General features: G+C 43.9%; 3 protein-coding genes across 3 annotated transcripts in view; all 3 read right to left on the bottom strand.

The window, feature by feature from the left end:
- Positions 1-13,755, bottom strand: part of ube4a (ubiquitination factor E4A) — a 28,491-nt gene extending 14,736 nt beyond the window's left edge. Inside the window, exons 1-9 of the mRNA XM_080428911.1 lie at positions 13,660-13,755; positions 10,312-10,486; positions 8,880-9,056; positions 7,005-7,117; positions 6,027-6,179; positions 5,141-5,294; positions 3,636-3,838; positions 3,153-3,344; positions 254-587 (exon numbers count right to left, since the gene is read on the bottom strand). Coding sequence (XP_080285037.1) covers positions 254-587; positions 3,153-3,344; positions 3,636-3,838; positions 5,141-5,294; positions 6,027-6,179; positions 7,005-7,117; positions 8,880-9,056; positions 10,312-10,441 — 1,456 coding nt within the window. The 5' untranslated portion in view covers positions 10,442-10,486; positions 13,660-13,755. The remainder of the gene's footprint in view (positions 1-253; positions 588-3,152; positions 3,345-3,635; positions 3,839-5,140; positions 5,295-6,026; positions 6,180-7,004; positions 7,118-8,879; positions 9,057-10,311; positions 10,487-13,659) is intronic.
- A 908-nt stretch (positions 13,756-14,663) lies between these two features.
- Positions 14,664-27,197, bottom strand: part of LOC308085029 (BICD family-like cargo adapter 1) — a 36,567-nt gene continuing 24,033 nt past the window's right edge. Inside the window, exons 7-10 of the mRNA XM_080428046.1 lie at positions 26,258-26,434; positions 19,588-19,703; positions 18,950-19,070; positions 14,664-17,391 (exon numbers count right to left, since the gene is read on the bottom strand). Of these exons, the coding sequence (XP_080284172.1) occupies positions 17,146-17,391; positions 18,950-19,070; positions 19,588-19,703; positions 26,258-26,434 (660 nt within the window). The 3' untranslated portion in view covers positions 14,664-17,145. The remainder of the gene's footprint in view (positions 17,392-18,949; positions 19,071-19,587; positions 19,704-26,257; positions 26,435-27,197) is intronic.
- On the bottom strand, positions 20,511-21,797 carry LOC308085136 (zinc transporter Slc39a7-like; the record flags this gene model as incomplete). The annotated part of the gene is made up of 1 exon (XM_080428219.1): positions 20,511-21,797. One exon carries the CDS (start codon positions 21,795-21,797, stop codon positions 20,511-20,513), a length of 1,287 nt encoding a protein of 428 aa, XP_080284345.1.

Raw genomic sequence — 27,197 nt, 5'->3', positions numbered from 1 at the left:
TCCAGTCTCTGCCATCATGACCGGCTCCAGCTGGACCTCCTTCACATTTATTTCCTCCTTAATCACTCATTCTGAAACTAAACGCATCAATCTTTCGCTTTGAGTAGCCCCCCCCCCCCCCCCCCCCCTCAATCCCCCAAAAAGAATCAGATCTGCAGGAATCAAGTAGGTGATCTTTTCTGATTCTAAAAGCCGAATTTTGCAGAAAGGTCACCTTGCATGCAAACGTTTCCGTCACATACTCCACACTGACCTCTAGCGTGCACGTTGCGGTTGCGTCTCTCTTCCTCGCTGAGCTCCTTGAGGGCGCAGTAGGAGGGGTTGAAGGTCAGGAGCTTGGGCGAGCGTGGCCGGCAGAAGGGCTGGCACAGCTTCAGCAGGGCGGCGCCCAGGTTCAGGAAGAAGGCGTCCGAGGCGTACATCAGCACGTACATCTCCGGCATCTGATTGGCCCAGATCTTGGTGCGTCCAGAGTTGGCCTGCAGACAGCCGCCGAGCCAGGAGAGGAGCAGGTGGCGCGTCTCGTTGGAGCGCTGAAGCAGGTTCTTCAGGACCTGGTGCAGCTTGTCATGGAACTGGCCCATGAACTGAACACAGGGCACAGGGAAAGGTCCGTGTGTGCACGGGTAGGGAACACAATTAGATTTGAACAAGATGCTACTGCTAGAGATAAAGTACTAGAGGTTCGGGCTACGCGGTCCTCACATCTTAAGTTCAGGCGGCCCTCACATCTACGTTACACCCAGAGCCGGCCCTTCCATTAGGCACAGTAGACAATTAATTGCCTAGGGCGCCATGAGGCTGGGGGAGCACCCACCCATTTGAAAAATATATATTTGTGTATTGTTTTATAGAAAACATCATCATCATCTGTTTTACATCTGGAGACCCCTGTCCAGGACAGGCTTCAGACGCGCCTCCTCAGTAGACTTGGCTCAGATCTGAACCCATTTGATTTGGCGTTAGGAACCCGTTGCGATCGCATGGCCTTGCTGATGTCAAAGGCATTAACTCATTCACTGCCAGATTTTTTTTTTTTGCGTTTGCCCACTGCCAGAGATTTTTCATTGAAAAAAAAAAAAGTACTCAGGAGCCGAGATACAGAATTTTTAAGTTTTAAGTTAACAAGGAAGTGGATGGGAGTCTAGATCTTCGAAAAATCATATCTCCTTGGTCTTTGGGTCAAATTTAAAAATAAATAAATAATAAAAATAAAAATAAAAGTTACGTTTTTTACGTCAGTGGCAGTATTGGTTAATTACGTCAGAGGCAGTGAATGAGTTAAAAAGAACTCTCGAATGTGTACATTGTAAGTATTCGATAAACTAAAAGTTAGGTGTGTCCCATCAATGCACCCCTCTCTTTCATTCGTTTTTGGTTTCGCCCAACCATGTGTAGCCAGACGGCTCTGCTTTCAGATTCAACAGTGTGGCAGAATCAGAGGATTTTTACTGTGTTCTACCTTCTCGGTTTTTCACTCTCTGTGGCAACACGGAGGATGTACAGTATAGACAGGTGTCTTGTTCAGAAACATTAGTGGGTGTGTGCGCATTCAGGGTACAAAACCACTTTTAAAGAAACATGCACATCTGAGATTTAAAAACTGTTTGATGAGAGTCAGCTAGAGCCATGAGCTGCAGTATGTGATGGTGATCACGTTACCTCAAGTGTCAAACTAAAGATATTAAGACCTTTATTGCTAGAAGGATGCATTCCAGATGATGTAAAGAGTGCTGCGTTCATCCCGTTCATTAATTGCAATGGTACAGTACAGTATAACATACTGTACATGGGCATACGTGCACATGCAACAGCCACCCAAGTGAATGGCAACGAGCCAACGACATGCACAATACCGTCAGCACAGCACATAAGTCAATTTTTTTTGACATAAGACTTTCAGAGGTCTTTTAACTCCAGTTCGTTGCCAAGCTAACTTCAGCTAATGTAGCTAATGTATGGTTCTAGCCACTGTATAACACTGTAGCGTTTTACTGCATCTACAGTATACAGCATTAGCTCTACACAGTAACATCGTTCCTGTCGGTCAGAAACTTGTTTTCTCCATATTTCTTCTTTTTTTCCTCCATAAATTAATGACCTATTTCTTACATTTCTGATCATGAACAATCCAGCTTTCTCCGCTCATAAGCTTGCCATGGCTTCAAGCTCTGCAATTTGTCTCTGCATGGTTTCCACCACAAAAGGTTTTTGAAACTATGTAATTTTCTTTTAGTACTTTGAATACCTGACACGTGTCTCACCTCCACTGCTCGCAAAGCGCTTCCAAACATTGTATGGCCTTAATTGAGCAATTTGACCTGCTGTGGTACACGTCACAGGCAAAAGACTGACAAAAGACACTGACAAAGTAGAATAAGCCATTCAATAATCACATATATAGTGGGGAGGAAATGTCAAAGGACTCTTGACGAAAAACACAATAATTCTGATTCAGGAAACTTATAAACTTGCTGAAGTTAGAGTTCTCCTCCTAACACTATGGACCAGTGCCTGCCTCTCTCTCTCTCTCTGCTAATCTATTACAGTGTGTGTCTTAACCTATTCTTAGCCTTTTTAACCTTATTTTCTATCTTAAAATGTTCTTATTGCTTTATTTTATTTCATTACAGTATATTATTATTATTGTGTATATTTTGCTTTGCTATTGTTGCACAGTCTTTGAAACCAAGTCACACCAACATTCACTGCTTGTACCTGTATGAGTGAGTGACAAATAAAATAAGAGAATAAAAGATCTGCACACTGTCTTCGATGCTCCCAAGCAACTTTATTCAAGCGTAGTATACAACGTTTCGCACCTCTTGTATACTCCGCTCTAATTAAGTTGTTTGGGAGCATCGAAGACGGTGTGCAGATCTTTTCTTCTCTTTAGAATTCGCCTTTGTGATCCAGCAGCACCCATTGTAATATTGGATGTGTGTGCTGGACTGCAGAGTGACAAATAACCCCTCTTGATTATCGATTCAATTAAATGACTATGGGAGCATGATTCAGTGTGCAGACTCTGTTTTTGTATTTAAAAGAATACACCTATTATAAATTCGGTCAAGAGCCACAGAATGCAAAGCTGGGCACACTTTCACTGCTGGACCATCAGACAACAGACTGAAGATACGTTCCATCCTGACCTGGTGAATGTTGGCCTCCTGCACCTTGGTCTCCTGGGTACTGGAGCGAGAAGGGTTCAGGAAGTAACCGTGACCCTCCACCACCCCTGGAGTCTTCAGCAGACAGGAGATACTCAGCACCGCCCCCAGGAGGGTCTTCTGGTACTGCAGGCCATTAGCTGGGTCTTTGGGCTGGGTGTGCTCCACCAACACCTTATATGAGGAGTGGAGGAAATAAATCATCAAACCTCAAATGATATCATCGAAAAATCTTCATACCGGGCACTCAAGGTATGTACTGGGTGCTAGTCATCTTGATATTAAGTTAAACATACACCTCATAAAATACATAATATATAAGATTATCCATAGGAAAGAATAATCTCACATGCCTCAACTTCTCACATCATATAATATTTCAGCTGTTAAAGACGGAAATACACACACTAAAAAAGCAGAAGAAGATATCAGACAAAATATCGGTCAGCAAGTAAGTGTTCTGACCTTAGCGATGTCTTTCTGGTGGCTGAAGAAGAGGAGGACATCTAGATATGAGTAGAGGAGAGGCTGGCACAGGTCCAAGTCTTTGATGCGCCCATGGAAGATGTCCAGCACGGGTACAATGACCTCTGAGAACGTACGCACTTCCTGGTCGGCAAGCAGGCCGGCGATGACCTCCTCCACGAACTCCACCAGCTCCTCTGGTTCTGAAACGAGAGGGAAGTGAATTACAACTTTATAAATCAAACAAGGCTAGTAGGTAAAATATATACTGTAGAAGAAAACTAGACAGGAGAGTAAGAACACAATAAAGTAGACAGGAGGGGGCACAAGAGATTAATGCCCGGTACTTGGTTGCACATTGTGTCTCACACAGAAAAGAGTGGACATAAATCATTTTAAAATACCCAATCTACACGCTCATCATCACAGCGATCGTTGTGAGCTTGTAGATTAGCTACTTTCAGTGCCAAGTACAGGTATATAATAAATCAAGCATAAGAACATAACAGCATCCGGGTGAAGCAGTGGTACAGTAGCTGCCCACCACCGCAGAGTCTAGGGGTTCGAATCCACCACGGTGCATCCGGCTTTGCCAAGCATCTACTGTATACCAGGGGTGGGCAACTTTGATGATGGAGAGGGCCACTATATTTCCACACTCACACTCACTCCAGACATTGCATTCATCTCATCTCCGTATTTTAACTTTTTTCGTAAATTAATGCCGTACCATTTACCATTCTAATTCACACAAAAGTAGCAAAAATAGCCGATCTACAAGCTCAAAACGTGTCGCAGCGCGACGCGTTTTGAGCTTGTAGGTCTGCTATTTTTGCTACTTTTTGAATTGGAATCCTGAATTTCTTTTTGCTATTTTTGAATTAGAATCCTGAAAAGTATCATCTTTCAAATGCATTTGAACTTAAATACAAATACATTGGACATAAAACAGACAATAGAATTGTAATACTAGTCATTAAGCTACTAATATAGACTGAAGTAATTAAAGCGGGTCATGTTTGCATGTTTGGAATTGTAACAGCTGAAATCAATAATATATCAGTATTCCGATATTAACCTGCGGGCCACATTAAGTGAAGGTGGGGGCCGCATGTGGCCCCCGGGCCGCCAGTTGCCCATGTATGATCTATACGAACATAATTGGGCCGTGTTCGGGGGGAGGGAAGCCGGGCAGGGAGGGTGATATTTGTCACCGCGCGTACTCCTACGGGCTGGGGGCGGCACCTGTCAGCGGGGAGTGTTAGGCGGGAGGACTAGGACGATGGCTCTACGTCCTCCCGGGGGGGGACTCCTCACTGGCAGGTGAGCCAGCAGCAGGATACAACAGCAGTGACAACAACACAAATCTAATTGGCATGACGACTAAATTGGGGAGAAAAAAGGGGTACAAAAAAACTATACAATTAATAAATAAAATAAAATAAGAACACAACAGCTGAAGAGCCAAAGCAAAGTGTTGCCCCATCCATCCATCCAGAACATACGTGCTCCACTGTCCAACAGCAGATCCAGAAGCTGTTCGTAGACGTTCTGGCTGATGTAGATCTCCGGGGTGAGCAGCACTGTGCAGGTGTTGGCCACCGTCAGGTTCTTACAGCGCACAGCAAAGGACAACAGCTTCTCTGGGACTTTCGTCACCTGGCATACAGATTAACAAGTACATTATTTACTCATGCAGGGATCTCTAATGGCAACTCCTCAAAAGCAGAGGAGGAGTGGTTTATCAACCCAGGGGTGCTGACCACAGCACTCACTCGCTCTTGCATATTATTGTTAGAACTCAGTAAGGGGCCGTGTCCCAGAGAGAAGGACCTTTTGAGTTGGCAGCAGCAGTCTTCCATGTATTTCTATGGAAAATAATACAAGAACGCTCGCCCCAAAACACGCTCGCCCCAGGTCAAATCCGGCAACTTCGGAACGGTCACCGCCAGGTATTCCTAAACGTAACCTCAGTAAAACTATGCCTAACCCTAAACTTATTCCTAACCTTAACCTCAGCGCGTCAGCGCTTCCGACACCCGGCATTTTTAGTGCAGCGCCCTGGGCGCTTCAAGCTGGAGGAGCAGTGCTTTGGAGGAGCAATGTTCTTTTGATCCTCCTGGCTGTGTCTGACAACCCGGTAATTCACGACTCGACGTTGAATCGTTATCACAACCATCCATGAGAAGTCCATGTTTACATTGTTTCAGCTAAGCTATTTGTGCTAATAGTAATAATATAGATCAGGACATTTGAGCACAGCAATGGTTGATGGGTGTGAACGTTGCGGGTGTTAATAAACGCTGCATGTGAGTGCCCTCCGCTCAAAAGGCGGCCTCTGTGGACACAGCTCCTAAGCCCAGTGTAAAGCAGGTAGTGTAAAGGTCCTACCTCCTCCTTGGACCTCTGGTAGCATGCATACAGGTAGGGGATGCAGCGCTTCTCTCCTGCATCGCGGTCAGCCGACAGGTTGATGGCGCTGCAGGACGTCATGTAAATGAGGTGGTTTCCTGGCTCCGGAACCAGCAGGCGGTTGAACAGAGCCTGAAAGCACAAACAAACACGACTCCAATTAAAGTACAAGACTTCCATAAAATGGGCAGTGGTGGACAAAGTATATACTCAAGTAAATTCAAAAGTACTTTTGGAAATTAAGAACATTTCCCCCCCAAAAGATTTAAAGAGAATGCAGACCTCTTCAGCAATGTGTGTCCGCCTCACAGAGCCTCATTAAACCTTATTTATACTCTGCAGTATGACAGTGTCGCCTGCCAAATAGAACAGATCTACAAGCGGATGTGATACGGTGTGAGCTCTGTGTGTGTGTGTGTACTGCAGAAACACTCTTCAGTGTTTTCCTAGCAGTGGAGGTGAGGGCAGACAGATCGCATCCCGATTCATTTGGAAGTAAGTCAATCTGTTCTTTTTGGAAAATGACACCCTTTTGTGATGGAGAATAAATGATGCTTTAATCAGCACAAGTGACAAGTGCAATGTCAATACCCCCCCACTTCCTCCACCCCCTGCCGATTGGATTGTTTACCAGCGATCTCGAGTCGCCCCGATTGGACAATATGAAAAAAAAAACGATAGCCCAACCGTTCATCTATTATATTATTTGTTCTGGAAAAAGTGCAAGTGATATCTCTTCCTCACACCTTTAGAAAATGCATATGTGCCTTCCCTTAAAACTGCTTAGTATGCACCACTCAGCAAACCTCACTAATAATGACAAGGTCACCACCAAAGTTTCCCTAAAATCCAGACAAAACCTTAACATCAGTTGTTATCTTTCAGACAAAAGCAAAGAAGAGACAGAGGGAGGGTGTCTACCTGCTCTATGTTGAGGGAAAGGGATTAACATTGTACCTGTTCTATGTTGTCCACATCCAGCCAGTCCTGTCCGTCCAGGTCTGCTGCCATCTCCTCCAGGTAGACACAGCGAGGAGGGATCCCATTTCCACCTCTCAGACTGGGGTCACCTGGACAGAACAATGACAAAAGCCTCATTTACAGTCGTTTCATCATTTATACCAAATTGGCACACAGCAGTGTTGCTTGAAGAAAATAACAGATTTCTATGATGTACAAGTACTCCCCCTGGACATGACGCTAGTACGTCGCAGGGACTTACCCCCAATCCAACCCTTGATGCGGAGTGCCACGCAGGGAGGCATTGGGTCCCATTTTCATGGTCTTTGGTATGACCCGGCCGGGGGAATTGAACCCCATATGCACATTACCAAGTATAATTCAGGGGTTATACAGTAGGTAAAAGGCAAATTACCATCACCATTTATGTACTTTGCTGGGGGTTTATTTCAGATAGCCTGACAGCATCAGGATATTGAACAGAGGACTCTGAACACAGAAAGGGGTTTCCACTCTCCATTTCCAGATCATTATGACTCATCTTTAAGTCGTCCCAAGGGTGGACAGACACAGCCAGCTCAGTGTCTGCGAGCCGTCAACATGGTCTGAAAGGGAGGTGAGTCATTTGTGACTTATTGGAATGACTTTACGAGGGACTCATAAATACTTTATGAGGGGTAGCAGATGCACACACCACTGAGTAGCAGGAGAGAGATTCCATCTCTACTGAACTAAAGACCCACAGAGATACTACAGCCACACCAAAGGTTCTCAACCTTCTCTGTATCGGGGCCAACTTGGAAATCTCAAAAGTGTTGTTCACGTCCCACCCATCTGAACACTTAACACGGCAGCCGGTTCTCGTGCATTTTGAGAGCAAGTTTGTTTTAATGATCAAGTATTTAGATATTTGATATACACTTTTATCAGACACACTCCCTTCCTATATAAACCCATTGTAACTTACTTCAAACTCCATTTTAACCATGTTACATTCATTGAAAACACATGTCCTTGGTTCTGGTGACTGATATTGTCCCTCTAATGCGTGAGGGGGACGTGTTTTTTCAATCACCTTTTTCATAAGCAATACCACCAGACTTATGAACAGTTTCTATCTAGCAGCAATTAGACTGCTGAATAAGAGCCAAGACTGTGGCCACTGGCCCCTGCACACTGAACTGAACTGTGTTTTTAATGCACAGACTGATCTGATCTGTGTTTTAAATGGACTCTTGTTTACATACATTCATGTCTCTTAAATGATTATGCACATTAGCCACTTAATGCTCTTTATTGTACTTTTATTCTCTATATATCTTTTAACTGCACTGATGGGCCTGCACAATTAAGAATTTCACCCATATTACTTGTAATGTGATGTGACAATAAAGTTTGATTCTGATTCATAGTTGGTTGGCTTGATTCCAGGCTTAAAACTCTTTATATAAGGATTCCATTGGCTGAAACGTCTATGAAGTAAATGAATGTGACATTTTCTTCTGGAAACTGAGCTATTCAAACAGAGGGTGGCCAATGGTGATCTCTACTGGTGAGAGGGGAACTTAACACGATGCTTAAGGCAGAGTTCAGTGGCTGTTGTGTTACTTACAGTATAGTGAGTCACAATAGTTTTGGGCAAAAGTTAGCCAAGCATGTATATCTGCTATTTTTTAAAAATATATCAAAAATGTTTGAAAAATCTTGAATAATTTGGATTAATTTTTTACATAAATCTTCTCTTCTGGGGGTCCCTGGCACAAAAACATTTCAGATGGGGGTCCGTGGCCAGGGGGGTGAGGTCCTTGACATGGAAACGTTTGAGAAGCACTTTAGTGTGGACGACGACTGGGGCTTAAGTGTTGAACTCACTGTTGTCCAGTGTGATGAGGTATATCCTCTGGATCATGTGGTTGACGTTGAGCTGTTCACACAGCTCCTGGCGAGAGCGGAACGAGCGGCTGATCTCTGCCACCGAGTCGTCATTGTCCTCGATGCTGTCAGACACAGAGTTCTCCGACTCCGACTGGCTCTCCCCCGAGTCCTCCACTGCAACATAACACAGGACACACTGAGTATTCTTATTGAGCCTTTATGGTTTGATTACAAGGTGGGCTGCCTGGCAATATATCGTTGCTGTCGGGCAGAAACCTCTTATCTCCATATTCTAACTTTGTGTATTTTTTCGTAAATTAATGCCCTACTTGATCATACTACAGCGTTACATAAAAGTATAAAAAATAGTAGATCTGCAAGCTCGAAACACTACGCAAAGCTTGTCCATCTGCAATTTTTTTAATTTGAATCCTGAAAAGTAACAGTTTTGGACATATGAGGTTTCCACCGGACAGAGACGATAAATATAATGGATACTATATTGATATTGTAATATGAGACTTATTTATATCGTAATATCGTGATATGGCATAAGTGTTGTCTTTTTCTGGCTTTAAAGGCTGGATTACAGTAAAGTGATGTCATTATCTGTACTAACTAACTGACTGTTTTAAGTAAGCCTTGCCGAGCCATGTGGCCCATAGGGGCAGGAGCAGCGTGAGGCGGCTTGATGTACAGTAAGTACACACTCTCTACAGGATGTACAAGTACACACCTCCTGGACATGACGCTAAAGCTGAATACCATTTTTATAGTCTTTGGTATGAACCAGCTGGGGAAACGAACCCGACCTCCCAATCTTTCAATCTCAGGGCAGACACTCTAACCAAAGTGTTTTAGCTGTTCTATTATTTGCCTTTACACATTTAGTTATATAGGCATTACTGAGGATTGTTTATCAAAAATGTCATTGTGTGAATATTTAGCAAAAGCACCAATAGTCATCCCCACAATATATATATGTATTTGGTCAAAAATATTGTTAGTTAAAGTTCTAAACAAAGTTAATGTTTTGTGGCAGAACTTCAACTTTCAACTTTTTACGTGTTGTGGTAAATGAATGCCCTACTTCATCATACAAGAGTGTCGCACAAAAGTCGTGAAAATAGCCGATCTACAAGCTTGTAGATCGGCTATTTTCACTATTTTAAATAATTTAAAAAAAAAATATTAAAACCGGAACGGCTTTGGACTTACAAGGTTTCCACCCTACAGCAACGATATCAAACATGGAAAAACGTTTTGTTTTTACGTTTGCAACAACAGACACTTGTATATCCTTAGAGATGACACATGCGTCCAAAGCAACCTCTGAACCCAGACACTGTAATAAGCACTGGGCTGTGACTGTGACAGCATAAGTACAGGCTTTATGAATGATGACGTGACAATACTCTCACACACTCACACGGCGCTTCAGCAGACAGCTGCTGGGGTTTCTGGCCTGACGCGAACTGCTTGGCGTCCGCCACCGAGCTGAAGAGGGCAGCGAAGGGGTTGCATGAGATGTTCTGGTTGTTGTTGCCCTGGTCAGTCATCTCACTGGGGCGGTGACCTTCTGCAAGCAGGCCAAGAGCGTGGCCCTGGTGGGGAGAGGGACACGTACAGTTAAGGTGCTATCGAGAAGAAGACATAGGAAGGACTGTCACGATCATGACATTTTTGTTGACGATAAATCAAATAATATATACAAATAATTGCAATTAACGATTTAATTGAGTTTTTGGAATTTAACACTGTAACATGTGAATCAAAATTACATTTGGCCTTTTAGGACTTTAGGACCCAACTCTAAAGTGAATACACAATAAAAGCCTTAAAGCTACAATTCGTAAGTTTCCTTTACTTCCCGGGATTCAAACCCAGGTCTCCCGCACACACACACACACACACACATCAGGTACATGATTTTGGTACATGATACCAAAATGTCTTTCTACCATTCTTTCAAGACATAATCCCCACTTGGCCCGGGGAGATATTGCGCATATATGCCGGATATGTTTTCCACCTGCACGAGAAGCATTTCTGACTTCCATATAACCATCGTTGCCTTTTTATTTTATTTATCATGCAACTTACAGTATGTATCTGTGCCTTCCTGTTATTTGACTTATTCTGTGTTCCTTTCATCCCTATTCTCTCTTCCCTACTTCCCTAACACTTCCTGTAACTGCAATGTTGAGAGTGCACACAATAAACAATTTCACTTGTATTCATTTTACTGAGGTTACGTTTAGGAATAAGATTAGGTTTAGGCATAGTTTTACTGAGGTTAGGTTTAGGCATAGTTTTACTGATGTTAAAAGGTAGGGTAAGTGATTTGCAATTATTCAAATATGTTCTGATAGTGCTCGTTACTATAGAGTGTCCTGTCCATATAAAGAGTCTCCATGTCTCTCCAGCTCTTTATAAAACAGAAAATGTATTTTGTAGTTTTTTTCTTTTTTCTTTTTAGTTTCATTTCCAATTTTATCCAACCAGGACAGAGAACTCAATCAGGATATAGATTAAACAAGTGAAATTGGAAGTGATGACACTAAGAAATGAGCAGACCAAATTTTAACTGGAACACTATACAAATTAAGCTTAAACATGGGTACTTTCTCCTGATTGGCTGAGATTTTGACACCTACCGAAAAATGTATTTTCTGTTTATTAAAGAGCTGGAGAGACAGGGAGACATCTGTTACTGAACAAACACTCTATAGCAATGATTACTATCAGAATATAGTATTTTAACCTTTTAACAAAATACTTTTTGTTTTAACCAAAAAATATCACTTACCCTACCTTTAAGTTTAGGAATAAGGTTAGGTTTAGGGTTTAGGCATAGTTTTACTGAGGTTACGTTAAGGAATAAGGTTAGGTTTAGGCATAGTTTTACTGAGGTTACGTTTAGGAATAAGGTTAGGTTTAGGCATAGTTTTACTGAGGTTACGTTTAGGGATAAGGTTAGGTTTAGGCATAGTTTTACTGAGGTTACATTAAGGAATAAGGTTAGGTTTAGGCATAGTTTTACTGAGGTTACGTTTAGGAATAAGGTTAGGTTTAGGCATAGTTTTACTGAGGTTGCATTAAGGAATAAGGTTAGGTTTAGGCATAGTTTTACTGAGGTTACATTTAGGGATAAGGTTAGGTTTAGGCATAGTTTTACTGAGGTTACGTGTAGGAATAAGGTTAGGTTTAGGCATAGTTTTACTGAGGTTACGTTTAGGAATAAGGTTAGGTTTAGGCATAGTTTTACTGAGGTTACGTTTAGGGATAAGGTTAGGTTTAGGCATAGTTTTACTGAGGTTACATTAAGGAATAAGGTTAGGTTTAGGCATAGTTTTACTGAGGTTACGTTTAGGAATAAGGTTAGGTTTAGGCATAGTTTTACTGAGGTTGCATTAAGGAATAAGGTTAGGTTTAGGCATAGTTTTACTGAGGTTACATTTAGGGATAAGGTTAGGTTTAGGCATAGTTTTACTGAGGTTACGTGTAGGAATAAGGTTAGGTTTAGGCATAGTTTTACTGAGGTTACGTTTAGGAATAAGGTTAGGTTTAGGCATAGTTTTACTGAGATTACGTGTAGGAATACCTGGTGGCGACCGTTCCGAGGTCGCTGGATTTGACCCAGGGCGAGCGTGTTTTGGGCCGAGCGTTCATGTATTCCTTCAGACAGTAAATGCTTGTCAACCAGTCCTACCCGACACCAGGGTTGCCCCCAGAGATGCAAACAACGCACTCCCTCAACGAGCTCCACAGAAGAAGCCCTGTGCGAGAGGCATCTTATGCCCCAACCCCCTGCCCCCACCCCACTTTCTTTCTGCAAATATATCTCTTATTGCTTTTAGTGTTGCTGCTGAGTGCTGATATGTAAGTATTGTATGTCATTATTATGATGAATTGAGTACAATGGATCACAATGTAAACAAAACTAATCGCTGCACAGAGTTCATTGACAGAAACTTGCTCATAACATGACACTGGTGGATTTTTAATGAAGCAAACACTTGACAGAGACATAGAGGATAACCAAGCTGTCCGTACAGGTGCAATATTGGTTGTCTTCAGATAGGACTTTTCTGTTTCATGAATGGGCTGTCAAGGAAGGGTATTGCAACTTGGATGCAGCTAGCATTAACACCATTTAAGTTTGCTTGCGGCTAAGTTCCAGATTGCAGCTTAAAGTTAACACTGAGGTAGGTTGTGTGCATAAATAAACATTTTGCAAACATAAACAACAACATTGCCCTCATGATCCTCCCACCTCCTTCTTCCAGTTAGCACACAGTCATGCTGTTATCTAAAAAGGCACAGTCATCATATCTCATGTAACATGTTATGTATGTATTTACAGTCTACTGTAGCCAGTTTTCCTGACACCCATCAATCAGTAAGTTGTGTGCTTTAAGCTAACGGTGTATGAGCACTAAAGCAGTTGCTAGCCTCACTGGTTGTCTAGATAACATTGTCAGCTGTCAGTACAAGCACCCATACATACAGCTGTGTTCCAGGTGTTTGAGCAGAGCAGCGGTTCAGCTGTAGCAACACGTCAACACAGTGTCCAGCTGGTGGAACATGGAGTGTTTACTTTAAGCTAGCCAACCGGCTAAAGCTAACCGAGCTAAAGCTGTCATCATGGGGTCAAAGCTGCATGTAAATGTTCTATAAACCCTGCTCTCCAGGCTGCCTAGAGGACATAACCGTCTTATGACTGCGTGCTATGAAGGTCCAACATGTACAGTACAGTGGTGTGGTGCTGTCATACCTGTGTGGACAGTGGAAATCTGATGTTTTGACAGATTCACTCACTGCTGCTCCTCTCTCTCTCCTGCGGAAGCTTATGGCAGCTCCACTGAGTAAATATTACACTGCGGACGTCATCGTCGTGCGACGGGGATTGTCCTCCTGTCGCTTTACCAAAAATAACGGTAACCTAACCCTCGCCCCGAAACACCATCGCCCGCATTTTGTTTCGCGGAACGCTCGCCTGCCTCGCACGCACCCAGCGGTTCTTTTATTCTTGTATTCGTTTTAGGTTAGGGTTAGGCTAGCTCTGGTCCATAGCGTTAGATTGAGTTCTCCCCCCCTCTCCCTGGACACGATGGGGAAAAAAATTAGGTACTCCACTCCACCGGGGCGAACGTGTTTTGGGGCGAGTGTTCTTGCATTCAAGAGAACAGATCTACCAGCTGTAGTAGATCTGTAGTCTGTAGATCTATGTATATGTACAGTAGATGTGATAATGTATATGTACATGAATTCACATTTGTATATATATAGATATACTTGTATATATATAGATATACTTGTATATATATAGATATACTTACATGCCGTGTGAGTGTGTGTGTGTGTGTGTGTGTGTGTGTGTGTGTGTGTGTGTGTGTGTGTGTGTGTGTGTGTGCGTGCATCAGGTGCGTGCTGTGCTGTGTGTGTGTGTGTGTGTGCGTGTGTTTTCTTCTTTTTTTTTAACTTGTCTAGACGATTTAAGGGGTTAAAATATGGAGTTACTCTGTTGTATTGTGGTTGATTCAGGCCAAATTATTAAAATATATGTGATGATGTATTATACTAGGGTAATCTATGAATGGTTTGACAATTATTCTACCGAGACTATTAATGAAAGTAACCATACTGTATTCATGTAGTAAAACCAATACATTAAACACAAACACATATATATATATAAATATTACTATAGTTCGAACCTCATTCATAGGCCATTGCAGTCGCCTCCAAGAGAAGAATAAAGTTTATGTTAAGGTTCTGATGACATTTTATTTATTTGACAATATGAGAAGAACAACAAATGCATGGCTAATGTTGCATATTATCCATGCATTATGTGGAAAAAACAAAACATCAAAAGAGTGAACATTTTGCCACTGTCAGACCGGTGTAAGTGTAACATTTTCTGTCAACATTCCAGCTTATAATCATCTGATAAAGTGTCCATTGAAATGAACAAGTGGGGGGAAAAAACAAGTGAACAAATGATTTACTTCACATTATGTACATGACAACAATGCATACTTTCAAAACAAAGTTCTGTACACGTAGTGAGTTGAAAATAAAAGACATTTCTTCGTGTTTTAGTGGTGCAACCACTTTTTGAAAAGTAAAACATTTTCCACAGTACTTTGTCCCACAAACAAACAAACAAACAAACAAACAAACTGTTTTGTTTGTTTGTTTGTTTGCTGAAGTTGCTTAGCACAAACATATACTGTAAACATTAAAATGTAATATAATACATGTTATATGCCCACTAGATACCATAACCATCTTTTATTTTATTTTATTTACACAATGGCACAGTTTTATATTTTGGTGTTCACAAAACTCATTTTCACATTTGTACATAATGTAGATTAGACTATGCAGATGTTTCCTAAAAAACGCAGCACCATTACCAATGATGAGACATTCGATTAGTTCCTCTCCATCCATAAAAAACGGGTCCTTGGATAACCACTTTCACAGTGACGTGTGACAATTTTTCACAATGTTTCAAAACACATTGTGAGCTTGTAGATCTGCTATTTTTGAATAGCCAAAGTGTGAATAAGGATTAAGTGGTTAAACAATTTGAACACATACTTTGTTTACAAACACTGACCTTCAGCACAGTGATTCTACTATTATACTGTACATTCAGAGCCTCAGATTTAAAAGAGCTTCACAAGAATACAATTAATACAAAAAGTGGGCACTGTATTTACACTACAGTCTGAGGCGTAGGCCTACCTGTCCTTCTAATTCAGAGGAAGTGCTATGGTGCTTGTTACATTAGTGATTTTAGAGGGTTCAACCTCTTGGTGAAATGTGAGCGAATGAGTTGACTGATAATGTTTGACCGTTATGGCTGCTGTAATCCATTCCAAAGAAAATGTTACTTTTTTCTTTGGAAATCGGATCTTTGTGGGATTTGATTCCCCCTGTACTACAGATTGGAATGCGTTCGGAAATACGCTCCGATCACGCTGGAGCGCGCCCCGGTTGCTGTGTGTGTGACTGTGGTCCTTCAGAAATTCAGAGCGGTTGGAGTGTCACCAAATTCAGAGTGCTGCTGCACTCTGGAGGCACTCAGTGGGCACACCGACAGCTCAAGAGAGAAGAGCCGGGTTGTCCCCAACGTCTGAACAAAGGAGGAGGAAGTTATTGTTTGGCACTCTAGACCAGGGGTCTTCAATGTTTTTCAGGGTAAGGACACCTTAGCTAAGAGAGAGATGAAGCAGGGACCCCCACTACATATTGTATAACATTGTGTTGCAGAATAAACTTTTTCAAAGATTTCATAGATAGCTTCATAGACTTGTTTGACAGCATCAGTGTTGGATTCATGTTAATGTGTATTTTCAGACATAACTTGACCTTTGGCTCTGTACTTGGTCTGCTCTATTTTTATATTTATATTTTATTATTATTTATTTATATCTATATTTTCAGCAAATTGTCCCCCCTGAATAGGGATGCTAGGGTTCAAGTGGTTAATCTTTTTTTGGGTTGTTTTTAAGTCCCAACACACAAAGATTTGGCGGCCCCCCGGTGGTAACTCTCAGGACCCCCAAGGGGTCCCGGCCTCCCTGTTGAAGACCCATGCTCTAGACAGTATTTAACACACATCTACGTGTAACAAAATAGGTAATAATCATGTTTATTTCTAGAGTGCCTACACGGACATTATTGGCCCGTGTTCGGGGAGAATGATAGATAGTATGTGCAGTGATATTTGTCACCGCACATACTCCTGCAGGCTGGGGCGGCACCTGTCAGCGGGGAGTGTTCGGCGGCAGGAGGACTAGGACGAAGGCTCTACGTCCTCCCGGTGGGGGCTTCTCACTGGCAGATGAGCCAGTAGGATACAAACAGTGATAACACAGTGATAACACACAGAAATGTGTGTGGGGAGGAATCAATTGACATAATGACTAAATAGTGGAGAAAAACTAAACTAAAGAGTGCTCTGAAATTGGAGCAGATTCTCAGAGTGTATTTCTGAACGCACCCAAAGCTAGTGTGTGGTGTGTTGCCGTCTACTTAATGACTACAGGACACTTCCTCTTGAGGCTCTTCTTCTCCTGGCATCTAGGAATGCTGGGTTTAAAGCGCCATGTGCCACTTCCTGTCTGTCTGTCTGTCTGTCTGTCTGTCTGCCTGCCTGCCTCATCCATCCACAGCCAGCTGGTGAGAGAGCAGCAGCACCACTACGACCAAGTGCTCCGGCTCCACTGCCCACATGTCTATATTATTATTTGCCCTGCTGTGCGCCCTTGCCCCGCCGGAGCCATTCCCTCCAGGGGGACTGGGCTTTGTCCTTGTCTGCGTCCGAGGCGCAGGGGGTCAGGGTGGCGTGCTGGCGGGTCCAGGCAGACGGGGCGACGCTGGGCCTGCGGAAGAAGGAGATGGCACTGGAGGAGGGGGTGGGCTTCCTCTGGAGCTGCTCTGACTGCTGCTGGGACTTCAGCTGCTGGTTGAGGATGATCTGGATGTCGTCCTGGGTGAAAAGGGAGACATTTTATTTTTAACGTGAATCGTAAACCACTTAAATAGATATACTTTGCACCTTTTGTTCCCTGTTTTGTACCTCTGTTTTTGTATTTATCCTTCGTTTTCCCATTTAGCCATAATAGGCAAACATTTATAACCTCACTCCGTCAAATGGAAGAAGCTTGCGACACACATTTTGTTTCACAGCGTACTTGCATCTGAGACTTCGGGCGCAGAATCGATGACAGACGGAGTTTCATTTTTTCAAACTACTAGGCAGGTGATTGGATGATCCCGCCCCTAGCAGCCGCTGATTGGTTCGTATGCGCAGCGGTTCGGGCAGCTTTACTCTGTGAGCAATCCCAGACCCTCCTTCCTGAAACCAAATGCAATGCAATGCATGAGATTTCCGGAGGGAGGGGGTGTTTACCAGGCTAAAACATTTAGCCAAAATAGGCAAACATTCAGCCATAATAGGCAAACATTCGGCAAAAATAGACAAACATTCAGCCAAATTAGCCTTAACAAATACCCCAACTGCCACAAAAGGGGACAGTTATTATCATTATGTTTACCCATTTTAAAAATCTGTGAAATAGCACTTCAGAGAATCTGACATGAAACTTCTAGACCATAGACCATATCGTCTATATCCAACCACTAGAGGTCAGTAGTGTCCAAGCAGATGGCCTTGAGACTGAGGCCTACAGACTGACGCCTATGAAAGGTTGGTGTGTCTGTCTCTGAACTCTCACTGAGGACATATTCATGTCTTGTCTGAAATATGTGCTATATAATTAAAGTTTGATTGATAATACAATAATCAGGCATGAGCTATCAGTGTTTATACTTTTTTTTTTTTTGAGAGAGAGAGAGAGAGAGAGAGAGAGAGAGAGAGAGAGAGAGAGAGAGAGAGAGAGAGAGAGTTGTGTCAATAGTGTAGTTTTAACATTCTCCACTGGCACTGGCATTAGGTGGTGGGCGACGGGCGTGATCACCGAAGCTGGGGCACTGCAACGCTAATAATTAGTCATGGTGTTCACCTGTTTACTAGAGTGGGGTATTTGGACAGAGAGAGGGTTTTACTGTTGACCACAAATACCACAAACAACGGCGTAACATCTACTTTTGGTTATAATCTGCACCAACCCGGGTATCTGGCCTTACCACCCAGATACTCACATGTTCCTACAGAGCCCTTCCCACTGATTCTCTTCCACCCTCTGCTACTACATCACCTTGTGAACCGCTTGGGTCTTGGCTTAGTCTTAGATAACCAGTCGAGCTTTTAGTATTTTTCATTGTACTTTTAACGTGTTGTGAAGAATAAATGGTCAAACGCAAGGACATTGGAGTGGACTTGAATTGTTTTTGTGCGTGTCATACTAGTGTCTAACTTCCATGTTTAGCTCCTCGCTGCCTTTTTGAACTGCCTAGAATACAGCCGCAAAAGAGAGTGTATGAGGGGACAAACAAAGAGTGGAATATATGGCAAGAAATCTTCATTCCTATCTGCCGTACGGAGGAGGGCAGGATGGACTGAAGAGAGAATAATAACAGCTCACCTGCCAGGCTTCCAGCTCCTGGGACAGCTCCAGTTTGCGTTGGATGGCCTCCAGCAGCTGGTTGTTCAGACACATCATGTCGTTTTTACTGCGCACCAGCTCGGCTTCCATCAGGTTCTTCCTGTCACGGGACGACAATGACAAGTTGTTCAAGCACAATACAACACCATACAACCACCATGCACGCACGCACACAAAGAAGAGATACTTTATATCTTTGAAAAGCCAGTGTGAAAGTTGAGAACCTATAATTTGCCAGTTTTAGGGACGTACACAGTTAATTTGACAGAGTGTGTGTTACACTGAGGATTTGACTATGTATCAGAAGCATCACATCACAGGTTTACAGGTTAAAGTGGGTGATTTTATCGTAGGAATGTTGTGACTGGTTGTGACTTAAATGATACTTTGGGGTAGCCTACTCCTAGGGGAACTAAAAAATAAAATTAAAAGATATTGGTTATGAACAATTTATCCCACGTTTTATAACATTCGTTAAATTTGGAAACTATACACATTTGCCCCCCTCTTCTTCTTCCCTTTCTCTTATATCATCATAATATCATCAGCTATCATGCTGATGTTCTGTGCATGGATGGCAGACAAATCTCACATCACAAATCTTGCGTCTCACTCACTTTGCGATGGCCTCATCTCTGTCTCTGATGGCCTGTTGGGTCACTTCAGCCTGGTCCTGTGTCACCTGCTTCAACTGCTGCCTGAGCTGGGCGTTCTGCTCGAGGACATGGGCCTTCTGGATGGGTGAAGGGACATAAAAGATGAAGGTTACACACCATGGTTTAGTACAGTGATTCTCAACCTTTTCCCTTTCAAGTACCTCCAGTGTGATTATGCACCGACGCGATAGTGGAGGTGCATAATCACCCTGAAGGGCTTTAAATTTCAATAATGACCACCTCCTCATATATTACCCCGCTTATTACACGGCTACTTAACATAAATAAATACATTGACCCAAAAGTAACAACAAAACGAAGCATTTCCTTGCTTACGGCAATGAAAGTATTCCATAAGTATTGGGCTATTCCAAGCCGTGTAATAAACAAAAATATGCATGACGCATATCAAAAATGTACAAGCTCACAAGTATCGCTATTTTAGATTTTTCTGCATTTTTCCGCCATGGCTCTGCAACAGACAAGCCATTCATGACAGGGTCTATTTGTGTGTGTGTGTGTGTGTGTGTGTGTGTGTGTGTGTGTGTGTGTGTGCGTGCGTGTGCGTGTGCGTGTGCGTGTGCGTGTGCGTGTGTGTGTGTGTGTGTGTGCGCACACGCGGACGGCGAATCTTGTAAACCGAGGACTCTCGGTTGACCTTGTGAGGGCCGTTCGTGACTGGGCCCGAGGGTCTCCGGATGATGCCAGCCCCCCTTGGGATGCTCACCTCATGATTGAAAAACTTGCCGCCAAATGACTCGTAAAACACCTTATTGATATCGTCATGAAGACCAGGGTAAGAATGTGTCTATCCATCAGTCCCTTATTCCCTCTCTCCTTCTAACCTTCCTCCCTCGCATCAACTCCTCTCTCTTCCTGACGTCTCACTGGTGCTCCAACCTGGTGATCAGCACCATCATGCCCACACCCAACAGCAGGGCCAGCATCTCCATCAGCGATTGGCCAAAACTGGAGCGGCCTGCCAGCAGCTCCGGAAGCACTGTTACCATGGCGATGTAAACAAACCCGCCGGCCGTGAATGGCAGAATCCAGGCGGTCGCCGCGGCTCCCACGCCCTCCCCGGCCAATAGGGAGCAAGCAGTGCCGGCCAGAGCCCCCAGAGCGGTCAGCAGCTGCAGACACATGGCCTTCCTCTTGGTGCATCCCGACTGCACCAGGATGGCAAAGTCGCCCACCTCGTGGGGCACCTCGTGCAGCAGGATGGTGAGGGTGGTGACGGCGCCCACCGCTGGCCCCGCCAGGAACGACGCCCCGATGGCCAGGCCGTCCGTGAAGTTGTGTGTGAAGTCAGCCGCCAGGTTCAGGTAACCCGACACCTTGATGTCTGTGCTGCTCTTCTCTTCTTTCTTCTTTTCGTCCTCCTCTGTGTCGCTGTCTTTGGCCTTGGGAACGGCGTGCGAATGGGAGTGGGAGTGTCCATGGCTGTGACCCTTCAGCAGGCGTACAACCTTCTCCACGGCCAGGAAAGCCACGATCCCACCCAGAACCCACAAGCCCACTGACATCACGTGGCCGTGGGCCCCGTGGGAGTGTTCATGGTCAGATGAACCGCCGCCGTGTGCTTCGTTCCCGTGGTGCGAGTGGGGCTCCAGGGCGTGGGGGATCAGGTGGAGGAAGGCGTCTCCCAGGAGGCCCCCGGACGCGAAGCTCAGCAGCACCTTGAGGAGGCTCTTCTGGTGCCGGTCCGTGTTGGACTGGACTGGGATGAGGAAGAGGACGAGGAAGGGGACGGCGCTGATCAGCAGGGTGGCCCCTATAGCCTGCACCCAGAGCTCCAGCAGGCTTCTCTTCTTTCCCTCTGCTTCCCTCTTCGCCCTCTCCCCTCCATGGGAGTGCCCATGATCAGTCTCCTTCATTTGCATGTGGACAACGTCCTCCTGATGAGCGTGCCCGTGATCATAAGCGTGCCCATTGTGCTCCTCTTCCAGTGGGGGCAGGTGGGCCTCAGCGCTCCATTTGCTGGGCCCATGGTGCATCTCCACCTGAGACCCGTCAGAGCGTCCATCTCCACCACTCTTTCCATGGCTGAGGTCGTGGTGACCGTGGTGGACCGTGTGTGCAGAGACTGTAAGCTGTGTTGTTTGCAGCAGCAGCAGCAGTACGGATGTGAGCAGTAGTGTTCGTGCTGCCAGCACACGTACACGGGCCATAGGTAACCGTTGAATAACTGTTAACTGTTAACGATGAGAATAAGATCAGATCTAGATGTTAAACTGTTTGTTCTGTCTACGACAGTGCTGTTGCTTGGAAGTCTGGCATTTATTTAGTCAACGATTACCTGCACTACGCAGCAAGCGTAGTCTCAAATGGCATTTGGAATTGTTGTCCAAAATATGGCTAATATTATGGAGATGGCTGATGTCATAGTACTGACATCATCATTTAGATGACTGATTTCATAGACCACATGGCCACATGATGTCCGAGATACACATTGAAGACACACCATTGAAATATATTTTTTAATATTTTAACTTAAATTTTATAATGGAAGTCAATGGGACTCGGATAGATGTGTCACAGATGACTAACGTCAGTCACATGCTGCCCACATGAAGGCTGACATCCACATGTGAGCCCCTTATTTATTATCTGTGCGTGACACCATTGTCTGATGAAGTATGACTCTGGCTTAATTCATTGTTAGTTCTACAATTGATGACACTGAGTTGTGAAACCGATATGACCAGTTGGCTTGCAGATCCAAATGAGTGGCCATGACAACGACTTTTCACAGGCACAACTCTTTTATTTTGTCATGACAAATTTTCACAGGAACACTCTTTGTGTAACCAAACGAAGCAGCAAAACCGACACAATGAATGAGTACAGAAGGTGCGAACAAAACTGATGCCCATCATCTCTTGCTTTATCACACTATAGCGTGACAAAGCAACAGACTACAAGAGGCTTTCTATGGGCGTCATGGGCGACCGCCGGGCCTTCTGCTTTGCAGACTGTGAATGCCTTCCCCGAGTCTACTGTCGCTTCTAAAACCCATTAAGACCTGAGGCTGTATCAAAACATTTCTTCTTGACAGTTTTCTGAAAAACTTGTGTTGCTATAATCAGTGGTTCTCAAACTTTTTCATGTCAAGGACCCCCAAAATTATGTGTATTTTGGCCGCCGCCCCCCATCTCAAAATATGTTGTGCCAGGGACCTCCTCTAGAAGCACATATTTGAGTTAAAAATGTTAGCTTTAAAAAATATATATATGGCCCGGGATCCTAGGCTGCAATGCCGACGACCTTTGCTGCGTGTCACTCCCCATCTCTCTCTCCCCATTTCCTGTCAGTCTACTGTATAATAGCCTGGAATCAATACCGTTTTCGTGTTTCTGATCCGGTCGGGAGCACGTCATCAGCGTTTTATTAGTTTTATCTTTAGGTGTTTTTATGCCTTTGTGTGATTTTACCCATTTATTTTCACATAGCCCTAGTTGGGTCTTATGCTGTTTTTATGCCATTGCTGTTTTATGCCAATGTTTTTAAATCACTGCAGATTCGTGACAATTGTAAAGTGCTTTACAAATAAAATGTGTTCATCATCATTATTATTATTATTCTTCAATGGAAGCCAGCGACATATAGCTACAAACTGTCTGACACTTGTCACGGTAGGGGGCGCGACACGCTACAAAAAGAAGTTGAGCAACTTCAAATGAGCAACTTTGACTTTTTTTCAGCGCTCCAATGACGCAGTGAAGCGTCAATCACTGATATGTTTTTGTTTTACCATTTCCACTCAGATGCTCTCTCCTCACGCTCTGTTCCACAAATGGAAGAAAAACGTATTGTTGCTGTTAGTGGGAAAGCATCTGTGTCATTTTAGATTTTTGCGTTGGCAATGAAAAAATAGCAGATATACAAGCTGGCCCGGACTGCTGGCGTAGCGGTCTGGGCACCTATAGGCTCCAAAGTAGCCTGACAGCGCGTCACAGTTTCGAGTCCCGATCCAGACGGCCTTTGCTGAATGTCACCCCCCCCATCTCTCTCCCCATTTCCTGTCAGCCTACTATCCTATCAATAAAGGCATAAAAGCCCCCCAAAAAAAGCAGATATACAAGCTTGCACATTTGCTATTTTTGAACATTTTTGAAAAACCTTGGAACAGTTTCAGGTGGGGGGGGGGGGGGGGGGTTGTCCGTGGCCAAATACACATCATTTTGGGCGTCCTTGACACAAAAAAGTTTGAGAACTATGATTTTGAAGACATTTGTAGAATCGGCCTCAGGTATTAATGCGTTAAACCTACTAACCTTTTCATTTAATCAGCGTTGCTTGAAAACACTTAGACAACGACTTGCTTCACCTATCTCGTGTTCTACTCATCTACACCTACGTGTACGCTGATCTTGTGTCTCTGACATACGTACAGTAGGGGTGAAGCGGTTGAGGAAGAAGTTATATGGCTGCTTCTATAACCTTCATATTTTACCATCACTTATAATACTTCTACAATACGTTATGCTATTTGACAGCTTGTAAGAGCCTAAATGTCTCCACTAGGCCTAATAGCTATTGTTTTGGTACAGCCTATCTTGTTATGGTTCAGTTTGTCCTTGAAGCAGCTACAGTATAACTACAAGTAAGACGCGCGAACGCGGGAAGCGAACGCCAAAAAAAAAAAATAATAATGAAAAGAAATCTAAAAAAAAGTAACCAATAAAAAAATATATAAAAAATAGAAAAAAATTCTGCGTTAAAAGGAGCATCTTAGAAAAATAGAAATTCACCAAAAAAAAACTTTGAATGTTTTTGAACAATTCAACAAAGTGTTTGAAGTGCCTGTTTCACCCACTTCCGGGGGGCGGAGCCAAAATCCGAGCCCGAAGTATTTGTTCGTAGACCCCCACTTAGGGGGGGTAGAAAAAGTTTCGGAGCGAATCGGGCACTTTTCATTTAACATGGGGTTTCAATGGGGAGTTTTTAGGAGCCTTCTCCGGGGCGTGGCTTCCGGGGGAAGGGGCGGGCTTAAACGCAACCTTGACAGGTGTGTACAGTTTTCAAAGACCTTTCATTTGATGTATGGTACGTCTATATTGGACGCACTCCATTTTTTAATAGCCAAAGAAATCTAAAATGACAGAGATGCGTTCCCGGATTGAATGGGTTAAACAACCCGGTGAAGCATTTAGGATGCACAATGCTTCGGGGTAAGTGTGGAAGCGAGATGTTTGGGCCTCGATACTGCAGAGCCCGTCATTACTGGGCTACCTGATCTCTACTCTCCTGTACCACGGCACAGATTCCCACACGGCTCACACCGCCCTGTAAACAAAGGTCCCGATTCAGCTCCTAGGATACAGACGTTAGCAGGATGATCGGGTGTCAGGCCTGCGTACCACAGAGATTTACACCAAATGAAGAGCTTCTGTGTTGTTATGGCCTATTTGAATGGGGCTTCACAGGGGGGGGGGGGGTGTACACGAGCGGGTTTAGTTACATTGATAAACTCAGGTTGCTAAATCTAAATGGACTGTAAATGCCACAAGCCACCCGTTGGGACAATTCCCATTTGTGTGTGCTCGCTCATGGCCTGGTATGGTCTAAAGGAAAGGTGGCATGTGTTTCAACACGGGAAAGCTTGGCACAACAGCATCGTCTGTGTATGAGAGACAGATAGAGTTGTTTGTTCTATAGAGCCTGAATCCGATGCCAGGGTTTTGGGTCCCATCCCAATTTTGGAGAGGCATACATAGACCACCGATTAGTTACCAATGTTTTGACTGATATTGTCAAAAAAGTGCAAAGTTGCCATTTGAGAATGTTTTGAATGTTTTTTTCATTTTTTTCAAAATTTTGGGTAGCCAATAAAAAATGTTCTCCCCAATTTAGTTGTTATGCCAATTGATTCCTCCCCACATAGGTATTGTGTGTTGTCACTGCTGTTGCATCCTACTGACTCACCTGCCAGTGAGGAGCCCCCACCGGGAGGACGTAGAGCCTTCGTCCTACTCCTCCCGCCCAACACTCCCTGCTGATAGGTGCCACCCCAGCCCGTAGGATTATGTGCAATGAACAATATCACCCTCCCCGCCTGGATTTCCTCCCCCGAACAGTGTGTGTTCGTATAGACGCCCGACAAAGCCGGATGCACCATGGTGGATTCGAACCCACAACTTCCGTGGTGGTGGGCAGGGACTTCCACTGCGCCACCCGAGCTTTTGAACTTATAAGCGAAAGAAACAAATAACATTTTGATAGATAAAAAATAATCAACATACAGTAAACCCAAATATAAAAAAAAACAATAGCTGATCTATAAGCTCACATCGGTGGCATTGGTGTGTGAATGTGTGTGGGAATGGGTGAATGTAATGCACATTGTAACACGCCTTGGATAACACACGCAGCACGCTATATAAATGAACCATTTACCAACTCCTTAATCCAGGGACACGTCAGAGTTTGACACACACACAGATACGTGCGCACGGCCGCACGCCCACACACACACGCAATGAGTCAAAACTGCAACCCTGCGGCAAAGGCTGCCACACAATACAGACCATCACGTTTCTCCTTTCTATATAAACCAGGTCAGAGTGTGTTGTGAGAGCACCTTCTATTCACCTACTTCTATTGGGTTTCTGTGCCAAACTCTCACCTGAGGAGCACAGCAGCGTGTCTGGGCCAGGTGTTGAGCCACTCCCTTTAGACGCTGCAACATGGCCGCCAGGTCTTCCTGTTCAGCCGCCACCTCGGAACCCTCGCCCGGGCCGCTGGCTTCCACCTGGGCCAGCGGAAGGAGCAACTGGAGGACGCAGCGCGCGTCTTCTGTCATCTAAAGTAATAGAGGAAGAACATATCCATTGCTTATTATTATTATTGGCTGACCTCAAAATACAAAGTTGAATCCATTAAGACTGGGAAAGCATCTGTGAAATGTTTTGATTTCTTTGGCTATTCAAAAAATTGCAGATATGCAGGCACCGTGTGCGGCTCTAAGAGCTTGTAGATCTGCTTGTGAAAAATCTTGAAAATGTGTGAAACAATATATATTTTTAAAGCGATTTTTTAAAACTCCAATCTTTGCTTCTGGGGGGTCCCTGGAAGAAAATATTTTGAGATGGGGGTCCGTGGCCAAATACATATCATTTTGGGGGTCCTTGATATGGAAAAGTTGGAGCACCACTGATATAGCAACATACTGTTAGGATTTAGACATTTATTTTCGATGTGTATTTGACCGCGGCCCCCCATCTCAAAATGTTTTGTTCCAGGGACCCCCAGAAGCAAAGATTTGAGTAACAAATGTTCGCTTAAAAAAATACATATTCAAAGATTTGCAAAAAAAAACCAAGATTTTTCAAAAATAGCAGATCTACAAGCTCATAGCGCGGCTATGAGCTTGTAGATCTGCTATTTTTGAATAGCCAAAGAAATCTAAAATAACATAGATGCGTTCCCAAATTGAATGGGTTAACTCCTTGAACACCCTGGTAGTACTGTAGCATCCTCTGCCACCCGCCCCTCCTTTCTCTGTAAATATACCTGTTGATGCTACTGAGTTTTCTACCAATATATTGTATTGTATTGTATTGTAT

Source organism: Gymnoscopelus braueri (genome assembly GCF_963280865.1).
Source record: "Gymnoscopelus braueri genome assembly, chromosome: 5".
NCBI lineage: Eukaryota > Metazoa > Chordata > Actinopteri > Myctophiformes > Myctophidae > Gymnoscopelus > Gymnoscopelus braueri.
This window is presented reverse-complemented; position numbering and strand designations above follow the sequence as displayed.